The sequence below is a fragment of the Pelobates fuscus genome, chromosome 7 (genome assembly GCF_036172605.1).
Source record: "Pelobates fuscus isolate aPelFus1 chromosome 7, aPelFus1.pri, whole genome shotgun sequence".
Taxonomy (NCBI): Eukaryota; Metazoa; Chordata; class Amphibia; order Anura; family Pelobatidae; genus Pelobates; species Pelobates fuscus.
The window spans coordinates 15,945,625-15,972,496 of NC_086323.1; the positions used below are offsets into that span (position 1 = coordinate 15,945,625).

At 44.9% G+C, this 26,872-nt stretch overlaps 1 protein-coding gene across 1 annotated transcript in view; it reads right to left on the minus strand.

Annotated features, from left to right (window-relative positions):
- Positions 1-19,552: 19,552 nt before the first annotated feature.
- The window catches only part of CCDC24 (coiled-coil domain containing 24), a 60,999-nt gene continuing 53,679 nt past the window's right edge, over positions 19,553-26,872 (minus strand). Inside the window, exons 7-9 of the mRNA XM_063427176.1 lie at positions 24,314-24,383; positions 21,740-21,839; positions 19,553-21,430 (exon numbers count right to left, since the gene is read on the minus strand). Coding sequence (XP_063283246.1) covers positions 20,902-21,430; positions 21,740-21,839; positions 24,314-24,383 — 699 coding nt within the window. The 3' untranslated portion in view covers positions 19,553-20,901. The remainder of the gene's footprint in view (positions 21,431-21,739; positions 21,840-24,313; positions 24,384-26,872) is intronic.

A 26,872-nucleotide genomic window follows, 5' to 3' on the forward strand; every position in this document is an offset into this window, starting at 1 on the left:
GTAATGAACATGCTACCCGGTAATTGCTGCTCCCAGTGTAATGAACATGCTACCCGGTAATTGCTGCTCCCAGTGTAATGAACATGCTACCCAGTAATTGCTGCTCCCAGTGTAATGAACATGCTACCCGGTAATTGCTGCTCCCAGTGTAATGAACATGCTACCCGGTAATTGCTGCTCCCAGTGTAATGAACATGCTACCCGGTAATTGCTGCTCCCAGTGTAATGAACATGCTACCCGGTAATTGCTGCTCCCAGTGTAATGAACATGCTACCCAGTAATTGCTGCTCCCAGTGTAATGAACATGCTACCCGGTAATTGCTGCTCCCAGTGTAATGAACATGCTACCCGGTAATTGCTGCTCCCAGTGTAATGAACATGCTACCCGGTAATTGCTGCTCCCAGTGTAATGAACATGCTACCCGGTAATTGCTGCTCCCAGTGTAATGAGCATGCTACCCAGTAATTGCTGCTCCCAGTGTAATGAACATGCTACCCGGTAATTGCTGCTCCCAGTGTAATGAACATGCTACCCGGTAATTGCTGCTCCCAGTGTAATAAACATGCTACCCGGTAATTGCTGCTCCCAGTGTAATGAACATGCTACCCGGTAATTGTCTGCTCCCTTTTCCCAGATTCGGTGAAAGTATTTTATACTATTTCAACCCAAATCTCATGATTGCTGTCTTGCTCTTTAAAGGCGTCAGTAAGACTATGCCACAATTTGCTAGTGGATTAATTACTAATCTGAGGACTGAGATACAAGATTGCAATAGTTACGACAAAATAGTCACGTTAACAAAATAGTTTTTTTTTTTATTATTCTTTATTTTTGTAGTGCATAAAAATATAACAACGCGTATGTGGTACCCCAAAGGCATTCCACATGCTTTTCAATGACATTCACAACAGTGGGGAACATAGTAATATTTGCACAATTTTTGTATTAATGTAAAAGGTCATTTCTGTTACGCGTAGCTTAAAGTGGGTTCAATACTTGAAACAAGAAACAGTTAGGTAAGATCATGTATAGAGATATTTTATGCATATTAAACATGCTATTCCATTTAGTGAGGTTTATCAATTACGAGGTAAATCAACGCGTATTATATAGTAAGACTCTGGCTTGGTAGTCACACCGTATAGGTTAAGTTGGGGTGTGTGCTTTGTGGTATGTCTGCTATACCTACTGTGAGTGGTGATAACTGTGCACTGAGTGGGCAGATATAGGTAAAGGCAGCATTGAACCCAAGATGTAATGGGAGTTGTAACATGCTGCGTTCGGATAGCAGTGAGGTTTAGAAGGTCAAAAGCATAATGCTGCCAATGTTCTGCTTAGCACTACAGTGTGTGTACAATTTAAGCCATATTATGTGCTGCATTAATAGTGTCTGTTATGATTACATTCTAGTGCTCTTAAATCATGCTGAGCCGGAGTAATTAATCATATGAGCCCTGTGGCCCATGCATGGTAGTTTAGAGAGACATAGTAGATGTGGTTAACGAGGAATCTAACTTTGCTGGGTACATTGATTAATTCTTTATTTTTGTCGTGCATGGTATAACAACAAGCTTGTTCAGCCACAATAGCGGTCACAAGCAGAAATGTAACGAACAGTTAAAACATAACGTGGCCTATGAGTATACAGCACAATTTTAGTTTTGTAGGAGAAAAAAAAAAAAAAAAAAACAGACATTTCTTTACATTTGTTTCAAGCTTAGCTAAAACAATAATCAAAGAAGAGATAAGCACATCCCGCTGTCTAGAGTTCTCAAAAGATAAATTAACTAGCTGGGTAAATGCAGCGGGTAGTACATAGTGCATGAGGGCATGTTATGCTTCGTTAACGCGCTAATATGTGCTGGGTACATTGATTCATTCGCATTAGGACTACTAATGATAAATTATATATAAAGGCAATGTAAACACAAACAGAGAAGCCTAAGACATTTTTAACCACTTGGCTTTTCAAGGGGTTTGGGTGGGCAGCACAGAATGACAGTCCTGCCATCCGAAGTGAGTCTCTCAGGGGTGGTCTGCACATTTAAGTAAGCGTTCCAGCAAGTGTGGGTAGTCCGTGTCACAGGTGCCCTAGGGTGAGTCTTTCTCCCGCAGTGCCGTTCAGCCGATGCCTCGTGCGGGCAGAGTACAGACCTGCACCGGTTGCTTGAGCCTCTTGCTCCGCGGTCTGGGTGTGCAGAGGAGAGGAGCGGCCGTGGGGGTTACAGGGTCACCTGGTGAGCCTCCTGGGGTCCTGGCTGTGAGTTGCGCTGATCAATGCTGTGGCCGTGTGGCGGTGTTTGCCAGTTCAGGATGATGGTCTGCCATCCCCTTGGTCTGACTGGGTGGGCTTTGCCCCTTTTGGATCTTCGTTGGGTCATCGCTTTGCGGCGAGGCTGTCTGTGGCGTTGTGCAGTGGGAGTCCCCTTAGTTTTGTGGGGTTTGAGTTTAGTCGCAGTGTTGCTCCGTTTGGGCATTGTTGGTCCGGACCCTTTCTTGTGAGTGTCAATTTGAGAGTGGGGTTAGTTCCCTTTTTCGCTGTGCCCATACGCTTCAGTCCCTGCAGCGTACCGCCAGGTGAGGATTCCGCTTGCGGAGGCCACAGTAGAGCCTCTAGCTTCTCCCAGACTGCCCTGAATATGCGGTCGTACCGGAGCTCCGTTTCCCTCTTGATCGTGTGCACGGCAGTGGAGCGTGTGCCGACCGCCATTTTGTAGGCTCCGTTTGCGGTCCCCGGACTTCGTGGTCCTGACGCTTGGCCCTTGTGTGGCCGGTTGGTCTTGTGGGGTAGGACCGGGATATCCCCCGCCGGTCCAGAGGAGGGGGGAACGAGGGCTCTGAGTTAGTTTTCCCTTAGTTTTCGGCGGCAGGAGAGCGGCCGCTTCTCCTGCCAAGCTAGTAGGCCTCACCGGTGCGAGTGGCGTGGGTCGGGTCGATCGTCGCTTGTAAGGCATCATTTTGTTTGTCCCGATTTCCCCCATCGCTTGGTGGTCCCAGTCTGGCTTCTAGGTGCCGTTTTGGTAGGGTTATCTCGCTTTTTTAGGAGTTTGTCGCAGGACCTGTTAAGGGCTGCTGCTGCTCAGCTCTGCGGTTCGGCCCCCCCCCCTTAACAAAATAGTTTTAATACATATTGCAATCCCCTTACAAATTCTCTGCAAGGGACATTTAGTAAATAAACCTTAGTTTTAGTCTCATGCTCTGCAGAATAAAATGAGTCACTATGCTATGCTCCTGTAGAACACAGTATTCTTGGTGTAAATCCATTATGGATACTTAAAGGTAAACCCAATATCGGTTCCCCCTAAGCATGTTGGTGTTCTAATTTCTCTTTCTACTCTCTAAATGTTGCCCCAGACTAGGTCCTACTTTGTCAGATTCCATATTATGCTGTCACGCTGGAGTTAATGTATTATCTAGATTACTTACCTTTCTTTCTATGAGTACGAAGGATGTGCTGGGACCAGATTTTAATGAGAGCACCGTGCATAATCCTTAATTATTCCTGCATCGTGGTGTTGGGGGGGAGGGGGTGTTATGGGATATGTACATCTGCTATCACAAATACATTCATTGATGTAAACTACACGTTCTATTCATGTGCCAAGTAGCTTCATTCATACTCACAACTGCTGTACACGGTTCTCTCATTAAAAGCTATGGGAGAGCCCTTACCAGTTACTTGGGTGTTGGATGGGGTGGGGGGTTTGTCACAGATTGTGGGTCACGGCCTATAGCAGAAGCAATTCTAGCAAATCACTGTAGCCATGATGAAGGAAGAGACTGTGTCCATGAGCAGTTGGGAGCTTTCCCTCCCATCATGACCCCCCTTACACTATGCACAGTCTTATTTTATTATAGATTCTTTGAAAGTCTATAGGGGAAACAGATATATGGAAACAAAATAAGTGGTGCAATATTCGAAAAGCAGAGCAATCGCTATGGAAACCAATGGTACCAGCAGGAAAATTCCACTGGATTCCAAGGCACGTGCCACTTGTAGAATTTTATTAAATCTCTCCCCTGTAGGTTATAGATTCATTCTATACATTTACCAGGAAGCAAATTCACCAACAGGAAGGTGGGTTGGCTAGAGATTAATTAGCATAATAGATAACATGCAAAGAAAGACTTCTAAGGTGTGAAATGACAACAGTTTCCACATCAAATAATTGGAAAACTGTAACCCTCTTAGATTTTAATAACTAATTTCCTAACGGAATCAGGTTCTCTCTGAGGGATAAGGCAGTGGGATGAAGTGGTCAATGTCTCTCTGCTCGCCATATTGAAGGTCAGAGTCAAAGAGTCAAAACAAAATGGCTGCTTCTTAATTCCCTCCTCCATCTTGCCTGGGCCATTTCTGTTTTGGTTTGTTTTATGTTTTGTTTTTTAATACAGCAGTATTTTATGGTGTTGGAATACAAACTTGAATTTTAATAAAATTATGTATTTTATATACTGACATACAAACTTCATAACATATGCAGGGTTATTTGCTGAAGCGTGAATTGCCAGGAAATTAGTGAATTTCAATTTTTTTGCCCCAAAATATCCAAACAGACTATATTGGCATGAAATGCGAAATTCCGTTTCAATTCGATCTGCCTGACATTTCACACGTTTCGTCAATAACCCTGTTAGGGTTGACATTCAGAGGTTGATGGGGGTGGGGGCAAAGCTTTAAATATGTAATATCCTATTCACATATTTTTTCTGGAGCTCTTCTTTCCAAATCCCCAAATCCTAACTACACAGTATACCGCATGCCGAGACCCAGTATCCCTGTGTTAGCCACGATCTCTATTGATGGTATATAATGTGTTTAATTGTTATAGCAATAATCGTGCAAGAACACCTTGTCATCCAATTACGATGCTGTACAAGTGATTTGTAGGATCTTAACCAGTACATAGAGTTTAAATAAATTTATATTCCAGTTTGGCGTGTTGTGTTTTCTTTCTGTCGATACGTCAGGTATATGGGTAGATGGCTTTTAGATAAAAGGAACAAGAAATCTATAAATCTGGCTAGGAATTCTGTGTTGATGCCTGTTAGCTGTTTTGACAGTAACCATTCACACCTTAGAGTTGCAGGTTTCATTCCCGGCACATACTGAAGTCACTAAAATGAATTCGGACAATAACAACAACACATACAGTGTATAATAAAATTAAAAAAAACATATAAAGGTTCCCGTCTTTATAAAACCCTTTAATAATTTGTATTTTTATACACATTTAGTACAATGTTATTCACACTTGTTTTTGTATAAGCATATTTATGTGCTATATATAGTGTTTTGTACGTGTTGTATGTAATATCATTTTAGCAGTTTATTCACTTCATTGTGAATTGTGGAGAACTGACACCAGTCCTTCCAAATTGTAGGCTAATGAGTTGCAGAATTTTTACAATTGCCCTGTTTGGCCTAATATTTCAAATTCTCATACATTTTCTGCAATCCTTAAGTCAGTGAATAAGCCCAATAGATTCCACAGACAACAAGTTAAATAACCTTAGATACTGGATGTTTAAGTAAGACAGCATTAGCAAACCGTAGCTCTAAGGACAATCTTTACAACAAGGTTTCTGACCAATACAATCTAAATGGTTTTACTGCGAGTACAATACATTTATACAGAGAAACAGGGACCGAAATAGCTCCACATTTACTGTAGCTGTACAAGAGCACCCCCTAGTGACCATAAGCATCCAAGCAAATTCCAAGAAGCATTATGGAACTTGGGAAGGATTACCTGCAGTTACTGATATACAAGAACAAGATACAGCAAGTAATTGTTTTTTTTGGAGGAATAGACACTGGCTGGCTGCAGACTCTTTTGACATGAAGCAAACAGCAGATTGTGCTGGTGAGAATGTGCCATAGTAGCTCTGCACCTACTTACTGCTATTAAGGGGATACTAAACCACAGCCGCTATGGGCAAGTCTCTCAAACATCTGATATTTGAGTCTGTCAACATTGAAAAAAAAAAAAAGATGGAACAATCACTGCCTGAAATCTAACAGGGTTATTCACTAAACTATGAATTAAATCCAAACTGAGAAAATGAGGGACAAATCAAATCTCCCAACACACGGTCCTGCAAAACTGGGGCATCACTACAGACACCCATAATGGGCGGAAATCAGAACTGCTGGGGGGCTGCAAAAATAGCTCATCTGAAAAAAATTCTCCAATTCATCTGTAGTTTCAACTTGCCTTTTTTTGCCTACATTTTTCCATTCACATGTAATTCCTGCAAATCTCGAGTAAAATATCTTGTTAGAGCATTCTTGTTGTTGATTTTTAAATAGCATGAGCAGGGCCGTCTTTAATAATGATTGGACCCGGGGAAGCATTTGCTAAGGCCCCCATAGACTGTGCCTCCGCATAGACATATTAAGACAGACTGACACACACAAATACATACACTGACAGACGTACTGACACACACAGACGCATACACTGATAGACGTACTGACACACACACACACACACAGGTCCATACACTGACACACACAGGCACATACACTGACAGACATTGACACACACACACAGGCACTTACACTGATAGACATTGACACACACACACACACAGACATACTGATGCACACACACAGGCACATACACTGATAGACATACTGACACAAACACTAACAGACATACTGACACACACAGGCACATACACTGCCAGACATAGATACAAACACTGACAGACATACTGCACCCACAGACAGACATACTGACACCCGCAGACAGGCATACTGAGACACACACAGGCACAAACACTGACAGACACACAGGCACATACACTGACAGACATACTGACACACACACACACACACACACACACACACAGACATACTGAATCACACACACACATACTGACACACACACACACACACACATACTGACACACATGTTAAACATTTTTAAACCCACCTTCCAGTTTCTTACCTTTTGCTAGAGGGTGGCATACTGGCATCCCTGGGGTCCAGTGTGGTGCCTGAGGCTGATAGGAGTGAGGAGCCCCCATCCTCACTGCCTTCTCCTCACTCCCGCTCTGCTCCCTCCCGCACACCTGCCCTCTTCATGGGAGGAAGTGACTCGTGGCAGTTACTTCCTCCAAAGTTGCCGAAAAGCAAGGGCCTGGTCGTGCTGTTAAAGAGCCACAGCACCCGTTGGGCCTCCTTAGAGTGCGGGGACCACATAAATTATTGAGGAGTAACTGGGCTCGGGGCAGCTGCCATGTTTGCACTGCGTTAAAGATGGCCCTGAGCATGAGTCAGCATGAATATTGGTACCAACACTGCCTGCAATATACTACCTGTATCTATTACCCAGACCTTAGTTGCAATGAGACCTGATCATCACTTCAACTGGCGACTGGCCAGGCCAATGACATATACAGTACTAGCAAACTGTGCAGAATCAGGTTGGCTAGTCCATATTTTGGTGCTTTTCCTTGGCGAAATGGGAGACTCCAACTCCAGTCCTACCCTCTCCTGTATACGGACATTAAAATACATTGTGTGTGTGTATATATATATATATATATATATATATATATATATATATAACTTAATGAAGAATATTATATATAACTAAAAAAAGCTACAATTTCTGGGGAAATCGTGTGAAGTGTTCTTGCCTCCACCAGTAGTCTACAACTGGATTGGGCGGAGTAACTGTTATTATTTATTTATATAGCACATTTAATTGCAACGTTGTTGCCCAAAGTGCTTCACAGTTACATTAAAACATACAGTTATAAAAACATTACCAGGTGTACAAAAGGCCCTGTCTATGACATCACTTGCTGCTCCAGCCTGGCACAGGTCAGAGTATTTTGGCGGTTGCCATCTTCAAACGGTCGTATTTTAAAAACTATACATCCTACAGCGAAGAGCTTTATATTGTGAGAATCACAAGACCCAAACCTACACTTTGATGCATAGTATCAGGGGCGGACTGAGAACCCTCAGGGCCCCCGGGCAAAATAAATCAAGGGCCCCCTTACAGGCCCCACCCATACTCCGCAGCAAGCGCCACCCATGTCCCGCCTCCATGCACCGCCTCCAGCCACACCCTACACAATCTTTAGACACAAGGAACAAAAGTGCAATAATCCCTTCGAGGCCCCAGTAGAGGGTCTTTCTAGCAGAGGCTATCTCAGTGTCCTTTAGAGAGTGTGTTAGAAAGAATCTCCTCCAGGCCCTATTAGAGACTACAATGGAGTCTAATAGGCTTGGAAGGGGGTCTTTCTAACAGAGGCCATCTCAGTGTCCCTGCTGGAAACAGTCGCCTCCAGGCCCCTGTAGAGACTACAATTGAGGGCTAATGGACCATGGAGGGGGGGGAGCATTCTAGCAGAGGCTATCTCAGTGTCCTTTAGAGAGTGTGTTAAAAAGAATTTCCTCCAGGTCCTATTAGAGACTACAATGGAGTCCAATGGGGCCTGGAGGGGGGTCTCTCCAACACTCTGGTTCCTATTCACAATATAGCAACACAACATAGCTCGCTGATACCTAGGCCAAGTTGGCTCCTCTTACCTTAATTACTGTCGCTGGCTGGCAGTCTGTGGGCTTGCTGGAAGGCTGTGGGCTTACTGGCTGCGGCTGGCAGGCTGTGGGCTTGCTGGCAGGCTGTGGGCTTGCTGGCTACTGCCGGCAGGCTGAGGGCTTGCTGGCTGCGGCTGGCAGGCTGGGGCCTGCGGCTTGCTGGCTGGGCCCTGTGGCTTGATGGCTGGGGCCCTGTGGCTTGCTGGCTGGGGCCCTGTGGCTTGCTGGCTGGGGCCCTGTGGCTTGCTGGCTGGGGCCCTGTGGCTTGCTGGCTGGGGCCTGGGGCCCTGTGGCTTGCTGGCTGGGGCCTGGGGCCCTGTGGCTTGCTGGCTGGGGCCTGGGGCCCTGTGGCTTGCTGGCTGGGGCCTGGGGCCCTGTGGCTTGCTGGCTGGGGCCTGGGGCCCTGTGGCTTGCTGGCTGGGGCCTGGGGCCCTGTGGCTTGCTGGCTGGGGCCTGGGGCCTTGTGGCTGGGGCCGGGGCCTGGGGCCCTGTGGCCTGCTGGCTGGGGCCTGCTGGCTGGGGCCTGGGGTCTGCTGGCTGGGGCCTGGGGCATGCTGGCTGGGGCCTGGGGCATGCTGGCTGGGGCCTGGGGTCTGCTGGCTGGGGCCTGGGGTCTGCTGGCTGGGGCCTGGGGTCTGCTGGCTGGGGCCTGGGGCCTGTGGCTTGCTGGCTGGCCTGGGGCCTGTGGCTTGCTGGCTGGCCTGGGGCCTGTGGCTTGCTGGCTGGCCTGGGGCCTGTGGCTTGCTGGCTGGCCTGGGGCCCTGTAGCTGGGGCCCTGTGGCTGGGGCCTGGGGGCCTGTGGCTGGGGCCCTGTGGCTTGCTGGCTGGGGCCTGGGGCCCTGTGGCTTGCTGGCTGGGGCCTGGGGCCCTGTGGCTTGCTGGCTGGGGCCTGGGGCCCTGTGGCTTGCTGGCTGGGGCCTGGGGCCCTGTGGCTTGCTGGCTGGGGCCTGGGGCCCTGTGGCTTGCTCGCTGGGGCCTGGGGCCCTGTGGCTTGCTGGCTGGGGCCTGGGGCCCTGTGGCTTGCTGGCTGGGGCCTGGGGCCTTGTGGCTGGGGCCTGGGGCCCTGTGGCCTGCTGGCTGGGGCCTGCTGGCTGGGGCCTGGGGTCTGCTGGCTGGGGCCTGGGGTATGCTGGCTGGGGCCTGGGGTCTGCTGGCTGGGGCCTGGGGTCTGCTGGCTGGGGCATGGGGTCTGCTGGCTGGGGCTTGCTGGCTGGCCTGGGGCCTGTGGCTTGCTGGCTGGCCTGGGGCCTGTGGCTGGGGCCCTGTAGCTGGGGCCCTGTGGCTGGGGCCCTGTGGCTGGGGCCCTGTGGCTGGCCGGGGGCCCTGTGACTGGCCGGGGGCCCTGTGGCTGGCCGGGGGCCCTGTGGCCTGCTGGCTGGGGCCTGCTGGCTGGGGCCTGGGGCCTGCTGGCTGGGGCCTGTGGCTTGCTGGCTGGGCCCTGTGGCTTGATGGCTGGGGCCCTGTGGCTTGCTGGCTGGGGCCCTGTTGCTTGCTGGCTGGGGCCCTGTTGCTTGCTGGCTGGGGCCCTGTGGCTTGCTGGCTGGGGCCTGGGGCCCTGTGGCTTGCTGGCTGGGGCCTGGGGCCCTGTGGCTTGCTGGCTGGGGCCTGGGGCCCTGTGGCTTGCTGGCTGGGGCCCTGTGGCTTGCTGGCTGGGGCCCTGTGGCTTGCTGGCTGGGGCCTGGGGCCCTGTGGTCTGCTGGCTGGGGCCTGCTGGCTGGGGCCTGGGGTCTGGGGTCTGCTGGCTGGGGCCTGGGGTATGCTCGCTGGGGCCTGGGGTCTGCTGGCTGGGGCCTGGGGTCTGCTGGCTGGGGCCTGGGGTCTGCTGGCTGGGGCCTGGGGTCTGCTGGCTGGGGCCTGTGGCTTGCTGGCTGGCCTGGGGCTTGCTGGCTGGCCTGGGGCCTGTGGCTTGCTGGCTGGCCTGGAGCCTGTGGCTTGCTGGCTGGCCTGGGGCCTGTGGCTGGGGCCTGTGGCTGGGGCCTGGGGCCCTGTGGCTGGGGCCCTGTGGCTGGCCGGGGGCCCTGTGGCTGGCCTGGGGCCCTGTGGGTCTGTGGCTGGCCGGGGGCCTGGGGGTCTGTGGCTGGCCGGGGGCCCTGTGGCTGGCCTGGGGCCCTGTGGCTGGCCGGGGGCCTGGGGGTCTGTGGCTGGCCGGGGGGTCTGTGGCTTACCTGGCTGGTTGCTGGGCCTGGGATGTGAAGATGGCCGACCCATGTGGATTCCGGTCCCGTGCAGGTGGCGCCCGTCGACGTCATTGCGTCACGTAGTGACGTCGACGCGCCTCTGCGCACAGGACCGGGCCCCTCCTCCTCCTCCTGATACAGCAGTAAGTGAATATTACAGCGCCGGGCCCGGGCCCCGATCTCCCCGATCTCCACACTGAATAACTTTGCAGCCGTGCACATTATGTGCACGGCTGCGGCGGGCCCCCCTCCCGGCCGGGCCCTCGGACCACGTCCGAAGTGCCCGACCGGTCAGTCCGCCCCTGCATAGTATGTCTCTGAGATATTAACAATGAAGGCACAGTCGCAGTTTAGAAATTGCCCTTCATGTTTGAGCTGGCTAGAGTGGAGTTTCAATGAATGTCAATGGACGGCGTGAGTTGCAAACAAATGGTCATATTGTGAAAACTATCAGGACTATGGCTTAGCCGTGGACATTTTTAGTGGCAGCAGGGATTGCTGAACGTTTTGGTATAAGATTTGTGTAGGTGGGCTTGAAAATGAGGGAGTGGTGTCAGTTTAGAAACCATGTCCTGATTTTTCAGCTTTTGCCAGCTCCCACTCTAGTTTCGAACATTTTGCCATTCATTCCTATGGGACCAATTTCGCCACAAGAACGACGATATTCCATGAACCATGCGGCAAAACGTTCCACAAAGTAATAGCAATCCGATCGGGAACAATCCGCACGTTTCAGTATATTTCTGTCTATGTAGTGTAAAAACTGTGGGAGGAGTTAGGGTGGTAAATTTGGCTATAATAAGAATAATAATAAATATGTGAGATAACAGTAAGTGGTCTTGCTATGCAAGAACACTTAATAAATAATAATATATGTGGACAGGAGATAAAATGTCAAGTTAGTTTGTTTTTTGCATTACAGACTGTAAACGTTTAGACAGGATTTATAACTATGAAAGGTATTGAATTCTTGTGTTATCATTGTTTCTATAACATCCCAGAAATCCATGGGCCTTTACAAAGCAACAAATTGGAATGCTGTTTTACCTGGAGACTCACTGCTCGGACACCAGCTGATAGCTTGTGTTGGGGCCCACCATTGAATGACAGCTGCTGTGTCGATGTCTATGTGTGGGGCAGTTCATGTAACAATACGTGTAGTCAGTCTTTCTGTGTCAGTGTCTGCATCAGTGAAATCAGCCGGTGTCTGTGTTTGTGAGTGTGTACATAGTCTAGAGCTGTTCATCCAGATATCATATAAATTTCGAATATTTCAAATAAAGACATTGTTATATATTAAAGCTCAACAGTATACACAAGCAATCAAAATTTATTTTAGGTAAAGAAATGCTTATAAAATTAGTTAACCATGCCAAGATTCACAGATTTAGTTGACTAAAAACAACCTTGGTCAGAAAATTGGAGGTCCAGTTCTGATCTGACCATTACAGAACTAATTAATCAGCCATGAGATTATCATTAGTTAGGTGGGCCTGACGATTTCAGAACAAATTGGCCCTGAGGTTATGATTAGAGGGACTTGATGATTTAGAATCAGCAAGCCAGCCCTTATTTAAGAATCGATCAGCCATGACCTAACATTGTAAGAATTCTCAAAGTGTTAGGTCAGCCAGCACTGACCTAACCAGGGCTGCCATCAGAAATTTTGGGGCCCCTGACAAAGTTCAAGGTCTGGGCCCCTAGAGCCCACTCACGAGTCCGCCCACAGGGCCGTCCTTGAATCTGCCCACAAGGATGCTGTATGTGTGTAGAGTGAATGCAGAGTCTGTGTGTGTGTAGTCAATGCACAGTGTGTGTTTAGTGGATGCAGTGTGTGTAAAGTGGCCAAATGTAGTTCTGAATCTGTTGAAAGTCCCAGAATGCTTTGCTAGCTGGGGATCTACAATTTGCAGGGCTGTATTTAGCACTCAGCAGTGTATGTGTGTTTGAATATAAACATGGTATTGAATGGAGCATGTGTGTATTTGAATGTTTGTGTTTGAATGCAAGCGTGCATTTGTCTGTAGTGTATACACACACACACAGATAGATACACACCCTGACATACATGCAAATACACAGACACACAGTTACACATATTGGCACATAGTTACACACACATATATACTCAGGTTCACACTGACATAGATACATAGACATACAAACATATACACAGACACATTCAGGTGCAAACTGACACACAGACACATACACACACTGATATACATACGAGATACAGGCACATGCATTGACATACATGGAAATATACAGACACGGTTACACACACACACATACATTCACGTGCACACTGACACCCAGATACAGACACACAGATACACACTCAGGTGCAATCTGGCACCCATATATACACAGATACACACATGCACACACTAACACTCTGATACACACACACACTGACATACATGTAAATATACAGACACACTGAAAGATACAGACACACACACTCAGGTGCACATTGACACAGATACATACAGACACACAAACAGATACACGTAAAAACTAAATATAAATAAAATATATGTGTAAAAATGTAGAAAAACAACAATAAAGTAATCAATTCTATGGGCAGATTAACACCAAATAAACACAGCTTTAGTTGAGAATCTCAGAAAACAAAGAAAGCGTGAGCGCTCCAGCAAAATATTATATATATATATATATAAAGAAATTATGTATTGCACTAATTAACACACTTTAAAAAATAAATGCAAACGACCGAAAATGGGCCATGCACATAATAAAATATAAGACAGGCTATGCAAGATAAAAACGTACACAACATGGACAGGCAGCGCCAAATAGAAAAGATATACATTACAACAAAGTTACCAAAACAAACTAACAATCTGTTTAAACATTTAAATAGAGCCCCAACTAAAACTAAAATAAATGGGGAATATCAACTAAGTAGTGAAAATGATTGTGGACAAAAAGTGTACGTAAAAATCAAAAGCACAGACACTAGAAAACCATGAACATAAACGCTGCAGCACTGCTATAAAAAAAAATAAAAATCAAAGAATAAAACAATAACAAAAACATACACTCAGGTGCACACTACCAACCAGATACAAACAAACACATAGATACACACACTGATAGATACATAGATACAGACAGACACCCACACTCTCAGGTACACATAGATACACACCCTGATAGATACATAGATACAGACAGACACCCACACACTCAGGTACACATAGATACACACACTGATAGATACATAGATACAGACAGACACCCACACTCTCAGGTACACATAGATACACACCCTGATAGATACATAGATACAGACAGACACCCACACACTCAGGTACACATAGATACACACCCTGATAGATACATAGATACAGACAGACACACACACTCTCAGGTACACATAGATACACACACTGATAGATACATAGATACAGACAGACACACACACTCTCAGGTACACATAGATACACACACTGATAGATACATAGATACAGACAGACACCCACACTCTCAGGTACACATAGATACACACACTGATAGATACATAGATACAGACAGACACACAAACACTCAGGTACACATAGATACACACACTGATAGATACATAGATACAGACAGACACCCACACTCTCAGGTACACATAGATACACACACTGATAGATACATAGATACAGACAGACACCCACACTCTCAGGTACACATAGATACACACCCTGATAGATACATAGATACAGACAGACACCCACACTCTCAGGTACACATAGATACACACCCTGATAGATACATAGATACAGACAGACACACACACACTCAGGTACACATAGATACACACCCTGATAGATACATAGATACAGACAGACACCCACACTCTCAGGTACACATAGATACACACACTGATAGATACATAGATACAGACAGACACCCACACTCTCAGGTACACATAGATACACACCCTGATAGATACATAGATACAGACAGACACCCACACTCTCAGGTACACATAGATACACACCCTGATAGATACATAGATACAGACAGACACACACACACACTCAGGTACACATAGATACACACCCTGATAGATACATAGATACAGACAGACACCCACACTCTCAGGTACACATAGATACACACACTGATAGATACATAGATACAGACAGACACCCACACTCTCAGGTACACATAGATACACACCCTGATAGATACATAGATACAGACAGACACCCACACTCTCAGGTACACATAGATACACACCCTGATAGATACATAGATACAGACAGACACACACACACTCAGGTACACATAGATACACACCCTGATAGATACATAGATACAGACAGACACACACAAACACTCAGGTACACATAGATACACACACTGATAGATACATAGATACAGACAGACACCCACACTCTCAGGTACACATAGATACACACACTGATAGATACATAGATACAGACAGACACACACACTCTCAGGTACACATAGATACACACACTGATAGATACATAGATACAGACAGACACACACACTCTCAGGTACACATAGATACACACACTGATAGATACATAGATACAGACAGACACACACAAACACTCAGGTACACATAGATACACACACTGATAGATACATAGATACAGACAGACACCCACACTCTCAGGTACACATAGATACACACACTGATAGATACATAGATACAGACAGACACACACACTCTCAGGTACACATAGATACACACACTGATAGATACATAGATACAGACAGACACACACAAACACTCAGGTACACATAGATACACACACTGATAGATACATAGATACAGACAGACACCCACACTCTCAGGTACACATAGATACACACACTGATAGATACATAGATACAGACAGACACCCACACTCTCAGGTACACATAGATACACACCCTGATAGATACATAGATACAGACAGACACCCACACTCTCAGGTACACATAGATACACACCCTGATAGATACATAGATACAGACAGACACACACACACTCAGGTACACATAGATACACACCCTGATAGATACATAGATACAGACAGACACCCACACTCTCAGGTACACATAGATACACACACTGATAGATACATAGATACAGACAGACACCCACACTCTCAGGTACACATAGATACACACCCTGATAGATACATAGATACAGACAGACACCCACACTCTCAGGTACACATAGATACACACCCTGATAGATACATAGATACAGACAGACACACACACACTCAGGTACACATAGATACACACCCTGATAGATACATAGATACAGACAGACACCCACACTCTCAGGTACACATAGATACACACACTGATAGATACATAGATACAGACAGACACCCACACTCTCAGGTACACATAGATACACACCCTGATAGATACATAGATACAGACAGACACCCACACTCTCAGGTACACATAGATACACACCCTGATAGATACATAGATACAGACAGACACACACACACTCAGGTACACATAGATACACACCCTGATAGATACATAGATACAGACAGACACACACAAACACTCAGGTACACATAGATACACACACTGATAGATACATAGATACAGACAGACACCCACACTCTCAGGTACACATAGATACACACACTGATAGATACATAGATACAGACAGACACCCACACTCTCAGGTACACATAGATACACACCCTGATAGATACATAGATACAGACAGACACCCACACTCTCAGGTACACATAGATACACACCCTGATAGATACATAGATACAGACAGACACACACACACTCAGGTACACATAGATACACACACTGATAGATACATAGATACAGACAGACACCCACACTCTCAGGTACACATAGATACACACCCTGATAGATACATAGATACAGACAGACACACACACACTCAGGTACACATAGATACACACACTGATAGATACATAGATACAGACAGACACCCACACTCTCAGGTACACATAGATACACACACTGATAGATACATAGATACAGACAGACACACACAAACACTCAGGTACACATAGATACACACACTGATAGATACATAGATACAGACAGACACCCACACTCTCAGGTACACATAGATACACACCCTGATAGATACATAGATACAGACAGACACCCACACACTCAGGTACACATAGATACACACCCTGATAGATACATAGATACAGACAGACACCCACACACTCAGGTACACATAGATACACACACTGATAGATACATAGATACAGACAGACACACACACTCTCAGGTACACATAGATACACACCCTGATAGATACATAGATACAGACAGACACCCACACACTCAGGTACACATAGATACACACCCTGATAGATACATAGATACAGACAGACACCCACACACTCAGGTACACATAGATACACACACTGATAGATACATAGATACAGACAGACACCCACACTCTCAGGTACACATAGATACAGACACTGATAGATACATAGATACAGACAGACACACACAAACACTCAGGTACACATAGATACACACACTGATAGATACATAGATACAGACAGACACCCACACTCTCAGGTACACATAGATACACACACTGATAGATACATAGATACAGACAGACACCCACACTCTCAGGTACACATAGATACACACACTGATAGATACACAGATACAGACAGACACACACAAACACTCAGGTACACATAGATACACACACTGATAGATACATAGATACAGACAGACACCCACACTCTCAGGTACACATAGATACACACACTGATAGATACATAGATACAGACAGACACCCACACTCTCAGGTACACATAGATACACACCCTGATAGATACACAGATACAGACAGACACCCACACACTCAGGTACACATAGATACACACACTGATAGATACATAGATACAGACAGACACACACATTTAGGTACACATAGATACACACACTGATAGATACATAGATACAGACAGACACCCACACTCTCAGGTACACATAGATACACACACTGATAGATACATAGATACAGACAGACACACACATTTAGGTACACATAGATACAGACAGACACCCACACTCTCAGGTACACATAGATACACACACTGATAGATACATAGATACAGACAGACACACACATTTAGGTACACATAGATACAGACAGACACCCACACTCTCAGGTACACATAGATACACACACTGATAGATACATAGATACAGACAGACACACACATTTAGGTACACATAGATACAGACAGACACACACATTTAGGTACACATAGATACAGACAGACACACACATTTAGGTACACATAGATACAGACAGACACACACAAACACTCAGGTACACATAGATACAGACACACTGACACTTTTTTTTTAACCAACCTCATGTTTTTACCTTTAGGCTGCAAGAGGGTGGACTCTGCTGGCTGGGGCTGATGTGAGTGTGGGTCTGACTCTGTCCTCCTCTTCACACTCCCCAATGCTTCCTCCCACCCTCCTGTTTCTTACCTTTAGGCTGCAGGAGGGTGGACTCTGCTGGCTGGGGGCCTGGGGCTGATGTGGGTGTGGGTCTGACTGTCCTCCTCTCCTCTTCACACTCTCCGGTGCTTCCTCCCGCGCGGGTGTTAGCTGGGAGGAAGTGAGCTCACTTCCTCCCAGCACTGCCAATGCCAGGATCCTTAAAGGGGCCCGGACTAACTATTAAAAATCCACGGCACTGATCGGGCCCCTTCAGAGATATGCCCATCGGGTGGCCCTAAGTGCATGGGCCACCCGATGGGCCCCCTCAGGTAGTTCTGCCACTGCCAAAACACATGTATATAGCGATAACTGCTATATATATGTATGCACATTGGGAATGGGGGGCCTGGGTGCCTGGGCCCCCCAGGACCGCCGGGCCCATGACAACAGTCATGGTTGTCACCCCCTGATGGCGGCCCTGGACCTAACACTTTGAGAATTGGTCAGCCAGCCCTGATCTAACACTGTGAGACTTGGTCAGCCAACCCTGATCTAACACTGTGAGACTTGGTCAGCCAGCCCTGATCTAACAGTCTCAGATTTGGTTGGCCAGCCCTGATTTGACAGTCTCAGAATTGGTTGGCCAGCCCTGATCTAACAGTCACATAATTGGTTGGCCACCCCAGATCTAACAGTCTCAGAATTGGTTGGCCAGCCCTGATCTAACAGTCTCATAATTGGTTGGCCAGCTCTAATCTAACAGTCTCAGAATTGGTTAACCAGCCGTGATCTGGCTGTTTCAGAATTGGTTGGCCAGCTCTAATCTAACAGTCTCAGAATTGGTTGGCCAGGTCTGATCTGACAGGTTTAAAATTGGTTGGCCAGGTCTGATCTGACAGGTTTAAAATTGGTTGGCCAGGTCTGATCTGACAGGTTTAAAATTGGTTGGCCAGCTCTAATCCAACAGTCTCAGAATTGGTTGGCCAGCCCTGATCTCACAGTCTCAGAATTGGTTGGCCAGCTCTTATCTAACAGTCTCAGAATTGGTTGGCCAACTCTTATCAAACAATCTCAGAATTGGTTGGCCAACTCTGATCCAAGTCTCAGAACTAGTTGCCAGCTCTGATCTAAGCCTCAGAACTAGTTGCCAGCTCTGATCTAACAGTCTCAGAATTGGTTGTCCAGCTCTGACTTGTGAATTTAATCAGAGGTTTTATCTAGATGAAGAAGGCACCACTATGAATGTATAGTGGTAGGTCTGACTTAGTGACGTGAGATATATATATATAGTTAATACATTGCTAAACACAAATACACACGCCAGGCAAGCCATAAGGCTTCCTTTTCCCACAGAAATCTCACTTTAACAGTGCTCTCACTACTGCAAGGGATTCTGGTAAGGCTTATGCAAATGAGCTCAACAAAGAACCAAACTTTTGCCTCATAATTCCACTTTATACATGGATTCCTTGGAGTATGTGTCTGCTGTATACAACAGCTTTGAAACACAACTCAGGAAGAGGAGCAGAGCCAGTGAATCACTCATTGACAGACATTTCGTTGTTAATGCAACTCATCAGCATGAGGTTGGTTACTGGCTTGCTATGGAGGCTTGGTGTTACTTGTGAAGAATACCAATATATGTATTGATTCTGGTGCTGAGTGCCTGTTCCTGTGCTGTTAGGATTAGTGCCTCAGCAAGATCCAATGTGCAGACTGTGCAAAGAGGACTCTGAGACAGTCCAGCACCTAGTAGCCAGATGCAAGATGTTAGCAGGAACAGCATACACCAACTTGCTAGGATTGTGTACCGAAACATCTGCACAGAATATGGGCTGGACCTGCCTAAGTCCAGATGGGAGATACCACAAAGGGTAGTTGAGAATAACAGGGCTAAGATCCTGTGGGACTTCAAGATCCAGACAGACAAGCAAGTGCTGGCCAACCAACCCGACATCGTGGTGGTAGACAAGGAATGGAAGACTGCAATTGTGGTGGATGTGGCAATACCCAGTGACTATAACATCAGGCTAAAGGTACATGAGAAGATGGACAAATACCAAGGACTGAAAGAAGAGCTAGAATGGATGTGGAAAGTGAAGGCAGTAGTCCCAGTTGTGATAGGAGCACTCGGGGGCTGTGACTCCCAGGTTGGGGGAGTGGCTTCAACAGATTCCAGGTGGGACATCTGAGATTGCTGTCCAGAAGAGTGCAGTTCTAGGTACAGCTAAGATACTGTGCAGAACCCTCAAACTCCAAGGCCTCTGGTAGAGGACCTGAGAATGACGAATAAACATACCACCCAGCAGGGGTGCGAAAATCAATTATTTGTATATATATATATATATTACAGTTGCTTTATTTTAATCCTAAGTGTTCCAAAACACTTCAATTGAATTGAAATTTTTAAATTCCCAAACTCTGGGAGCATTCTTCTGATATTTAGAAGTTGAATTTGGAGGATTGTGAATTCAGATCCTATCCTTTCCCAAAAATAATTTTGATCCTGCAAATTATATGTAATAAATTCATTAGATGAAGCTGACATTGTATCACTTTTGTGTTTTGTTTTGTTTTGTTTTATTGTTTTTTGTGTGGATTTCCTTAGTACTCACTAATTGATCATCCTACCATTGTCCTCATACAAATCAGAGTATGTTGTCTCTTGATAAATATGTCAGGATGGAGTGATAGAATTCTGAGTCCTCGTTCTTCGCAAACTTGAGAAGGAACTGGTGGTTCCAGCTGGTCGCTGGACTTGGGGTGGAGAAGGGACAAATACACAATCCATTCCTTGTAATGGTACCTGCAGTTTGGGTGTAGATGGGGATTGCTCTAACAAGATAGGGGTTGATGAGGAATTTTTGACAGATAAAGCATTCAGAACAGGTACTGTGCATTTCTGAAAGTCATGTGAAGGGCATGATACTTGTATAACACCAACAGGATGTGCTTTAATGTGTCTGTGAGATAATTTGTAAGCTGTGATATCTGTTCTCTCCTCTTGTTTATAAGGGGCGGCTGTTGATTGAATCAATACTTTGCTACTGCTAGGTTTCTGCTTCACCTCAATTTTGATCTTAGAATGTGGGGGACAGGGAGCAATTTTAGGTGCTTTATCCTGCAAACTGCCAGACGCAGGTCGTATATGAGATAAACATACAGGATTATGATCAGATATGGTTCTATCAGAAACTTCCATGGATCTGTGAAAATAAAAAGAAATGGTAATTTAATGCAATTCACAAGAGCATATTTTTACAGTATACAATACTTAAAGTTGTGCATTTTGCAGTGAACTTTGAAGATTTAAAATCTATATTGTGTATGCACACTGATAATATTAAGTTATACATATATTGATGCTGTACACTTATACTGATTTACTCTTTCCCCGTAAACATTCAATGTAGCTATCTGAGATATAGCAAACAATCCCAGAGTAAATCAGGTTAATAGAGGACTCCAGTGATAGTCTGGATGTACGGCAATTCTATATATTATCTTAGTTTTACCTTGTTTTCCTGATTTTGGGATTCATACTCTGTGGTGAAGATGTTGCTGAATCTCTGAGCTGTAAGTCACGCTCAATTACACGCCTCTCTTCTTTCAACTCTGGAAATTAAAAGGAAATAATAGGGTGGCTTATAGGTAGTACTAATTTTATTTAATTTTCTTGTCTTATAATTAGATCTGTCCTCTCGTGGTTTTCATCTTATCTCTCCCAACGCTCATGCAGTGTCTTCTTTTCTAATGATACCTCCTCCCCTTGTCCTGTCTCGGTTGGAGTCCCCCAAGGCTCTGTCCTTGGTCCCCTTCTATTTTCTCTTTATACTGCCTCTCTTGGCAAACTTATTACCTCATTTGGATTCGACTACCACCTGTACGCTGATGGCATCCAGATATATCCCTCCTCCCCGGACCTCTCCCCTGCCGTCCTGCAACGTGTCACTGCTTGCCTTTCTTCCATCTTTGACTGGATGTCGTCCCGCTTTCTGAAAGTCTATCTCTCTAAAACTGAGCTTTTTGTCTTTCCACCTAATACTGATCCTCCTCCTTCGCTCTCCATTCAAGTTAGTGGTATCCACATAAGTCCATCCCTGCAAGCGCGCTGTCTTGGCGTCATACTTGATTCTGGCCTCACCTTTGAGCCTCACATCCAGTATGTTGCCAAATCCTGTAGATTCCATCTTAAAAACATAGCCCGCATCTGCCCCTTTCTTACGCAAGATGCCACCAAGGAGCTTGTCCGTGCTCTAGTAATTTCCCACATAGATTATTGTAATCCTCTCCTGATTGGTCTTCCCAAAAGCCGTATTGCCCTGCTACAGTCTGTAATGAATGCTGCCACCAGACTGATTTTCCTCTCTAGTCGGTCCTCTCACACCTCACCCCTCTGTCAGTCCTTACATTGGCTCCCTGTATCCTATAGGAGTTAATTCAAAGTGCTAATCCATACCTATAAAGCACTGAGCAATTCGAGCCCCTCTTATATCTCTACACAGATCCATAGGTATGCTCCTTCTCGGTCTCTCCGCTCTGCCCGTGACCTTCTCCTGTCCGCTGCTCACACCCGTACGGCCAACTCGCGCTTGCAGGGCTTCTTGCCGATGGCTCCCTTCCTATGGAATAGCCTGAATACTGCCATCAGACTCTCCCCTAGTCATCAATCATTTAAGAAGTGCCTTAAAACCCATTTCTTTAGGAAAGCGTATGGCCTCCCAGATTAACCTTAACCTCACATACCTGTCCCTAAAGGGCAGTACTCTACTCTCTCCTCCTGCTCTGCTTCACTCCCACCTTATTTGATTGCTATTTCCTGTCCTGATGTGTTTTATACCCCACCTCCTATAGACTGTAACCTCGTTTGAGCAGGGCCCTCGTCAACCTATTGTTCTTGTAAGTTGTCTTGTAATTGTCCTATTTATAGTTAAATCCCTCCTCTAATAATATTGTAAAGCGCTACAGAATCTGCTGGTGCTATATAAATGGCAATAATAATAACAATAATAATGAACTCAGAGTTGGCCAAATTACAGGTCAGGAAGGACAGATAAAGTTCAGGGTGATGGGCATTCTAATGGAGAGCACATGGAATATCGGATGACGAAAGAGGAGGTTTTACAGAAGACAGACCAGTGTGAAAGTAGGGAAAGAAAAAATCTGGATTTCACCTGAAAAAAAGAGGTACACAGGAAGTAAGACTGGACATAAGGGTGGTGTAAAGAACTGATCTCTGGCATACATCCTATAGAGGGATACGTGGTGTGGAGTGAGTTGTAGGAGACAGGAGGAGAACCAGGTTTTGACAGATCCAATGATACCAAATTTTGTGAAATTTGACACAACCATACGATTATCAATTGATTAACCCCTTAAGGACCAAACTTCTGGAATAAAAGGGAATCATGACATGTCACACATGTCATGTGTCCTTAAGGGGTTAAGGAGTATGTTGCCTTGCTTTTAAGGAATGCGGTTTCTGTTGAGTAAGCAAAATGGAAGCCAAGACGAATAATGGGGATAATGCGATGGGAGAGGTTGATCACAGTTACAGTTAATAAAACACAAAAACAGAAAGTAAAACAAGAAAACAAGGTATCACTTCAGGTCTTATTGGATTAGTGGATTCTAGTGACAGTAGGTAAACCATAAGTAGATAAATGAGATGCAACGATTCCATTGTTTGTTTTAGATACTATTAGAATAAAATTAGAACAAATTAATGTAAGTCAACAATGAGCAGAGTAATACATTTTCCAATTTGTCCAATTCCCATGTTATGGGCCTGATTTAGGAGGGCCAGACACAGTCCAACTGCACCACTAATGTAAATGTGACCCAACATAAAGGTATAAAGAGAACTTAGTCTAAATTGGAAAACTTGGTTATATAGTTTGGCAGGAATACACTCAATTTGACGGGAATGTCTGTTAACAAGCAGTGTTTTTTTAAGTGCATCTGGATGACTGATAAGATGCGACCTATGTGCCCCATAGCAGATTACAATAGATTAGGTGCGGCAGGTCACTCAATGCTTTATCATAGCCTTGGCAATAATGTGTCTGAAACAGAAGCTTCATGTTTACCTGCCAGTGAGGGCTCCGGGAGCGGTGTCTGAGAGTCTGCCCCATAGAGATACTCCAATTCTAGACGTTGCTGTTATAGAAAAGAAGAGTCACAACATTTTATTAGTGTTGTACATGTACGGAGGGGAGAATGTGGTTTTAGGGAAATTTATGGTTGGAAGAGGCTGAACAGAGAGCAGAATATTACTACAGCACAGGCTGTGAAACGTTTAACTTCTCATGATCTCAAACCACAACATTTTACAGACAGAATTTTTTGTGAAATTAATGGGATATCAATTTTAGATCTGTGCTCTTAATTATAAACACCTTAATGAAATCAGAACATGTAAGGAGTGTCTTGCGCTTGTTTACAAATAGAGCGGCAGAGTGAATATTAAAAGACGTGCAAAAATAGATTTTAAGCGATTTGTCCAAATGAAATTCCTGGCAATTGCTGAACTAATCGTTTCTGAAAAATCAGTTCGTTCAACAACGAAAAAAATCGTCGGAATTAAAATCCTTTTCAAAATGATGTTAATTCGGAAGATTCAGCTCGTTCATGAATCAATAGAATTTTTAGAATATATTCATTTGAGGATTATCAGGGATTTTATTCAGATGAATCACTTAAAAAATGTTTTTGCATGTGTCTAAATATTAACATAAACTCAGCGCAAGGATAACGCATTGTGAAGTATTCTGTAACAACTGTGGCTCATTCCTCAAACACAGAGTAAAATGATTAACAAAAACCCTTTAGTTGTGTTTTTTCATATTGTATGAGCTTGGAACATTAATGCAGATAAATACTGCTTTACAGAAAGGGATTTAGATACCTGGAACAAACGACTAGTGGAGATGGTAATGGCCAGCATATGAAAGCAATTCAAAAATATGCAAATTAGTTGGCTGCAGGAGATGTCAAAGTCAACATACCAGTCTTTTCTCACTTTAATGCCGTGAGTGGACTAATAAATAGATAAATAGATAGGCTGAGATAAAGAGGCAGATCAAGGTATATAAATATATATCTGAAAGGTTAAACTTGATGGACTCAAGTCCTGTGGAAGATATACCGAGATAAATAGACAAACTGGGACGGACAGACATGACAGCTTCATGGTGATAAATGAGGAGGTACTGTCTTTGTCTTTACTCCATGGCACTCACTCTGATCTGTCTTACCATGGGTGTCGTGCCAACAGAAATTCTCCCCCTGACTGATTGATTCACCAAATGGATGGAAATCAACCAATAGATGCTGTGAGGTTTAAGTAAATAACCACGTTGGAGAAATTATTCTATATAAAGACCGCCCTAAGCTCTGTGTCTCTGTTTTGTGTCCCATGCGGCTTATTATTTCATTCAACACATCCGAATAATAAAATAAGGATAAATTAAGAACAGAAGGTGCTCTAAGAACAAATCCAGTACCAGTACCATCTACCCACCAGAGGGCAGCACTGCTCTGTCCAAAAACAAATATTCCAACAACAACAAAAAAAAGTGGATTTATTAACTAAAACGTGATTTTTTTTTAGGGAAAAATTAAGGGGTGGATTTTTTCTAATTTGGTTTTTAACCACAAGCTTTTAGAATTTGCAGGTCAATTCTTCTCAATTACCAGTTTAGTAAATAAATGAAAGTGAACCAATGAGACTTTGAATTGCACAGTTCAGCTGGGCGCCATGTTTTGGGATGGGGGGAGTAAATGGGCAGCTCAGCAAACTGAGATTAAGTTTTAGATTAACCAAATCTATTAATTGCTACATGTCCTACTTCTCTGACCTGTTAAGAGGGCGTTGTGGAATATTTTAGGGGGACACTCTGTTACTAGCAGATTCATGGGGTGACCCCACGTTATTAATAGATTTTTAATTTCTATTTAGATTTTTTAGCATAAAGAGGTTTTCTCTGCCCCCCTGCTCTCCAAATATAGGAAGGTATAAAATTGGGACAGGATGGGGGAAGTCGTTAGTGGGGTGTATTCGACATTGTAAGATTTCTCTGCAAGGTACTGTGGGAGCCGCACCTCGGGCCACTGGCATTACACACCAGGTAGTACGTTTTCTAGCACAATGTATATATTACATGTTATTGTTTAACATTTTAAAAATGTTTCCCTGGGAACAGTTTGTTTACCAGGACTAGTGAGATTTGTTGACAATCATGCCCAACTCTCAAAAAGCATTAAGTCATTAAAAATATAAAGAACCGTTTCACTTTCATTATCATAATGGTTTCAGCAATTTAATCAAGTCAGGCCCTCTGGCAGTCAAACAGCGCAAATTGGTTGTGAGGCGTCCCTAATCACAGTGTTTGCTTATAACTCTGTGTGTGCACTCTGTGTGTGCAGTCAGATAAGAATGGGCATTATTAGCTGACTGTTATGGTAATAAATGAAATATACAATGTATATGATCCGTGAGGGTGCTTTGTTGGCAAAAGTTTAAACAGACTTAAAAGGAAAAACAAGGATTGGATGACCAGTTGTATCACAGAGGGAATAATAACCAGGAATCCCCCCGTAGCCTTGTACAGGGCCCAGGGAGCTCGGCTCAACAACATCAGATAATA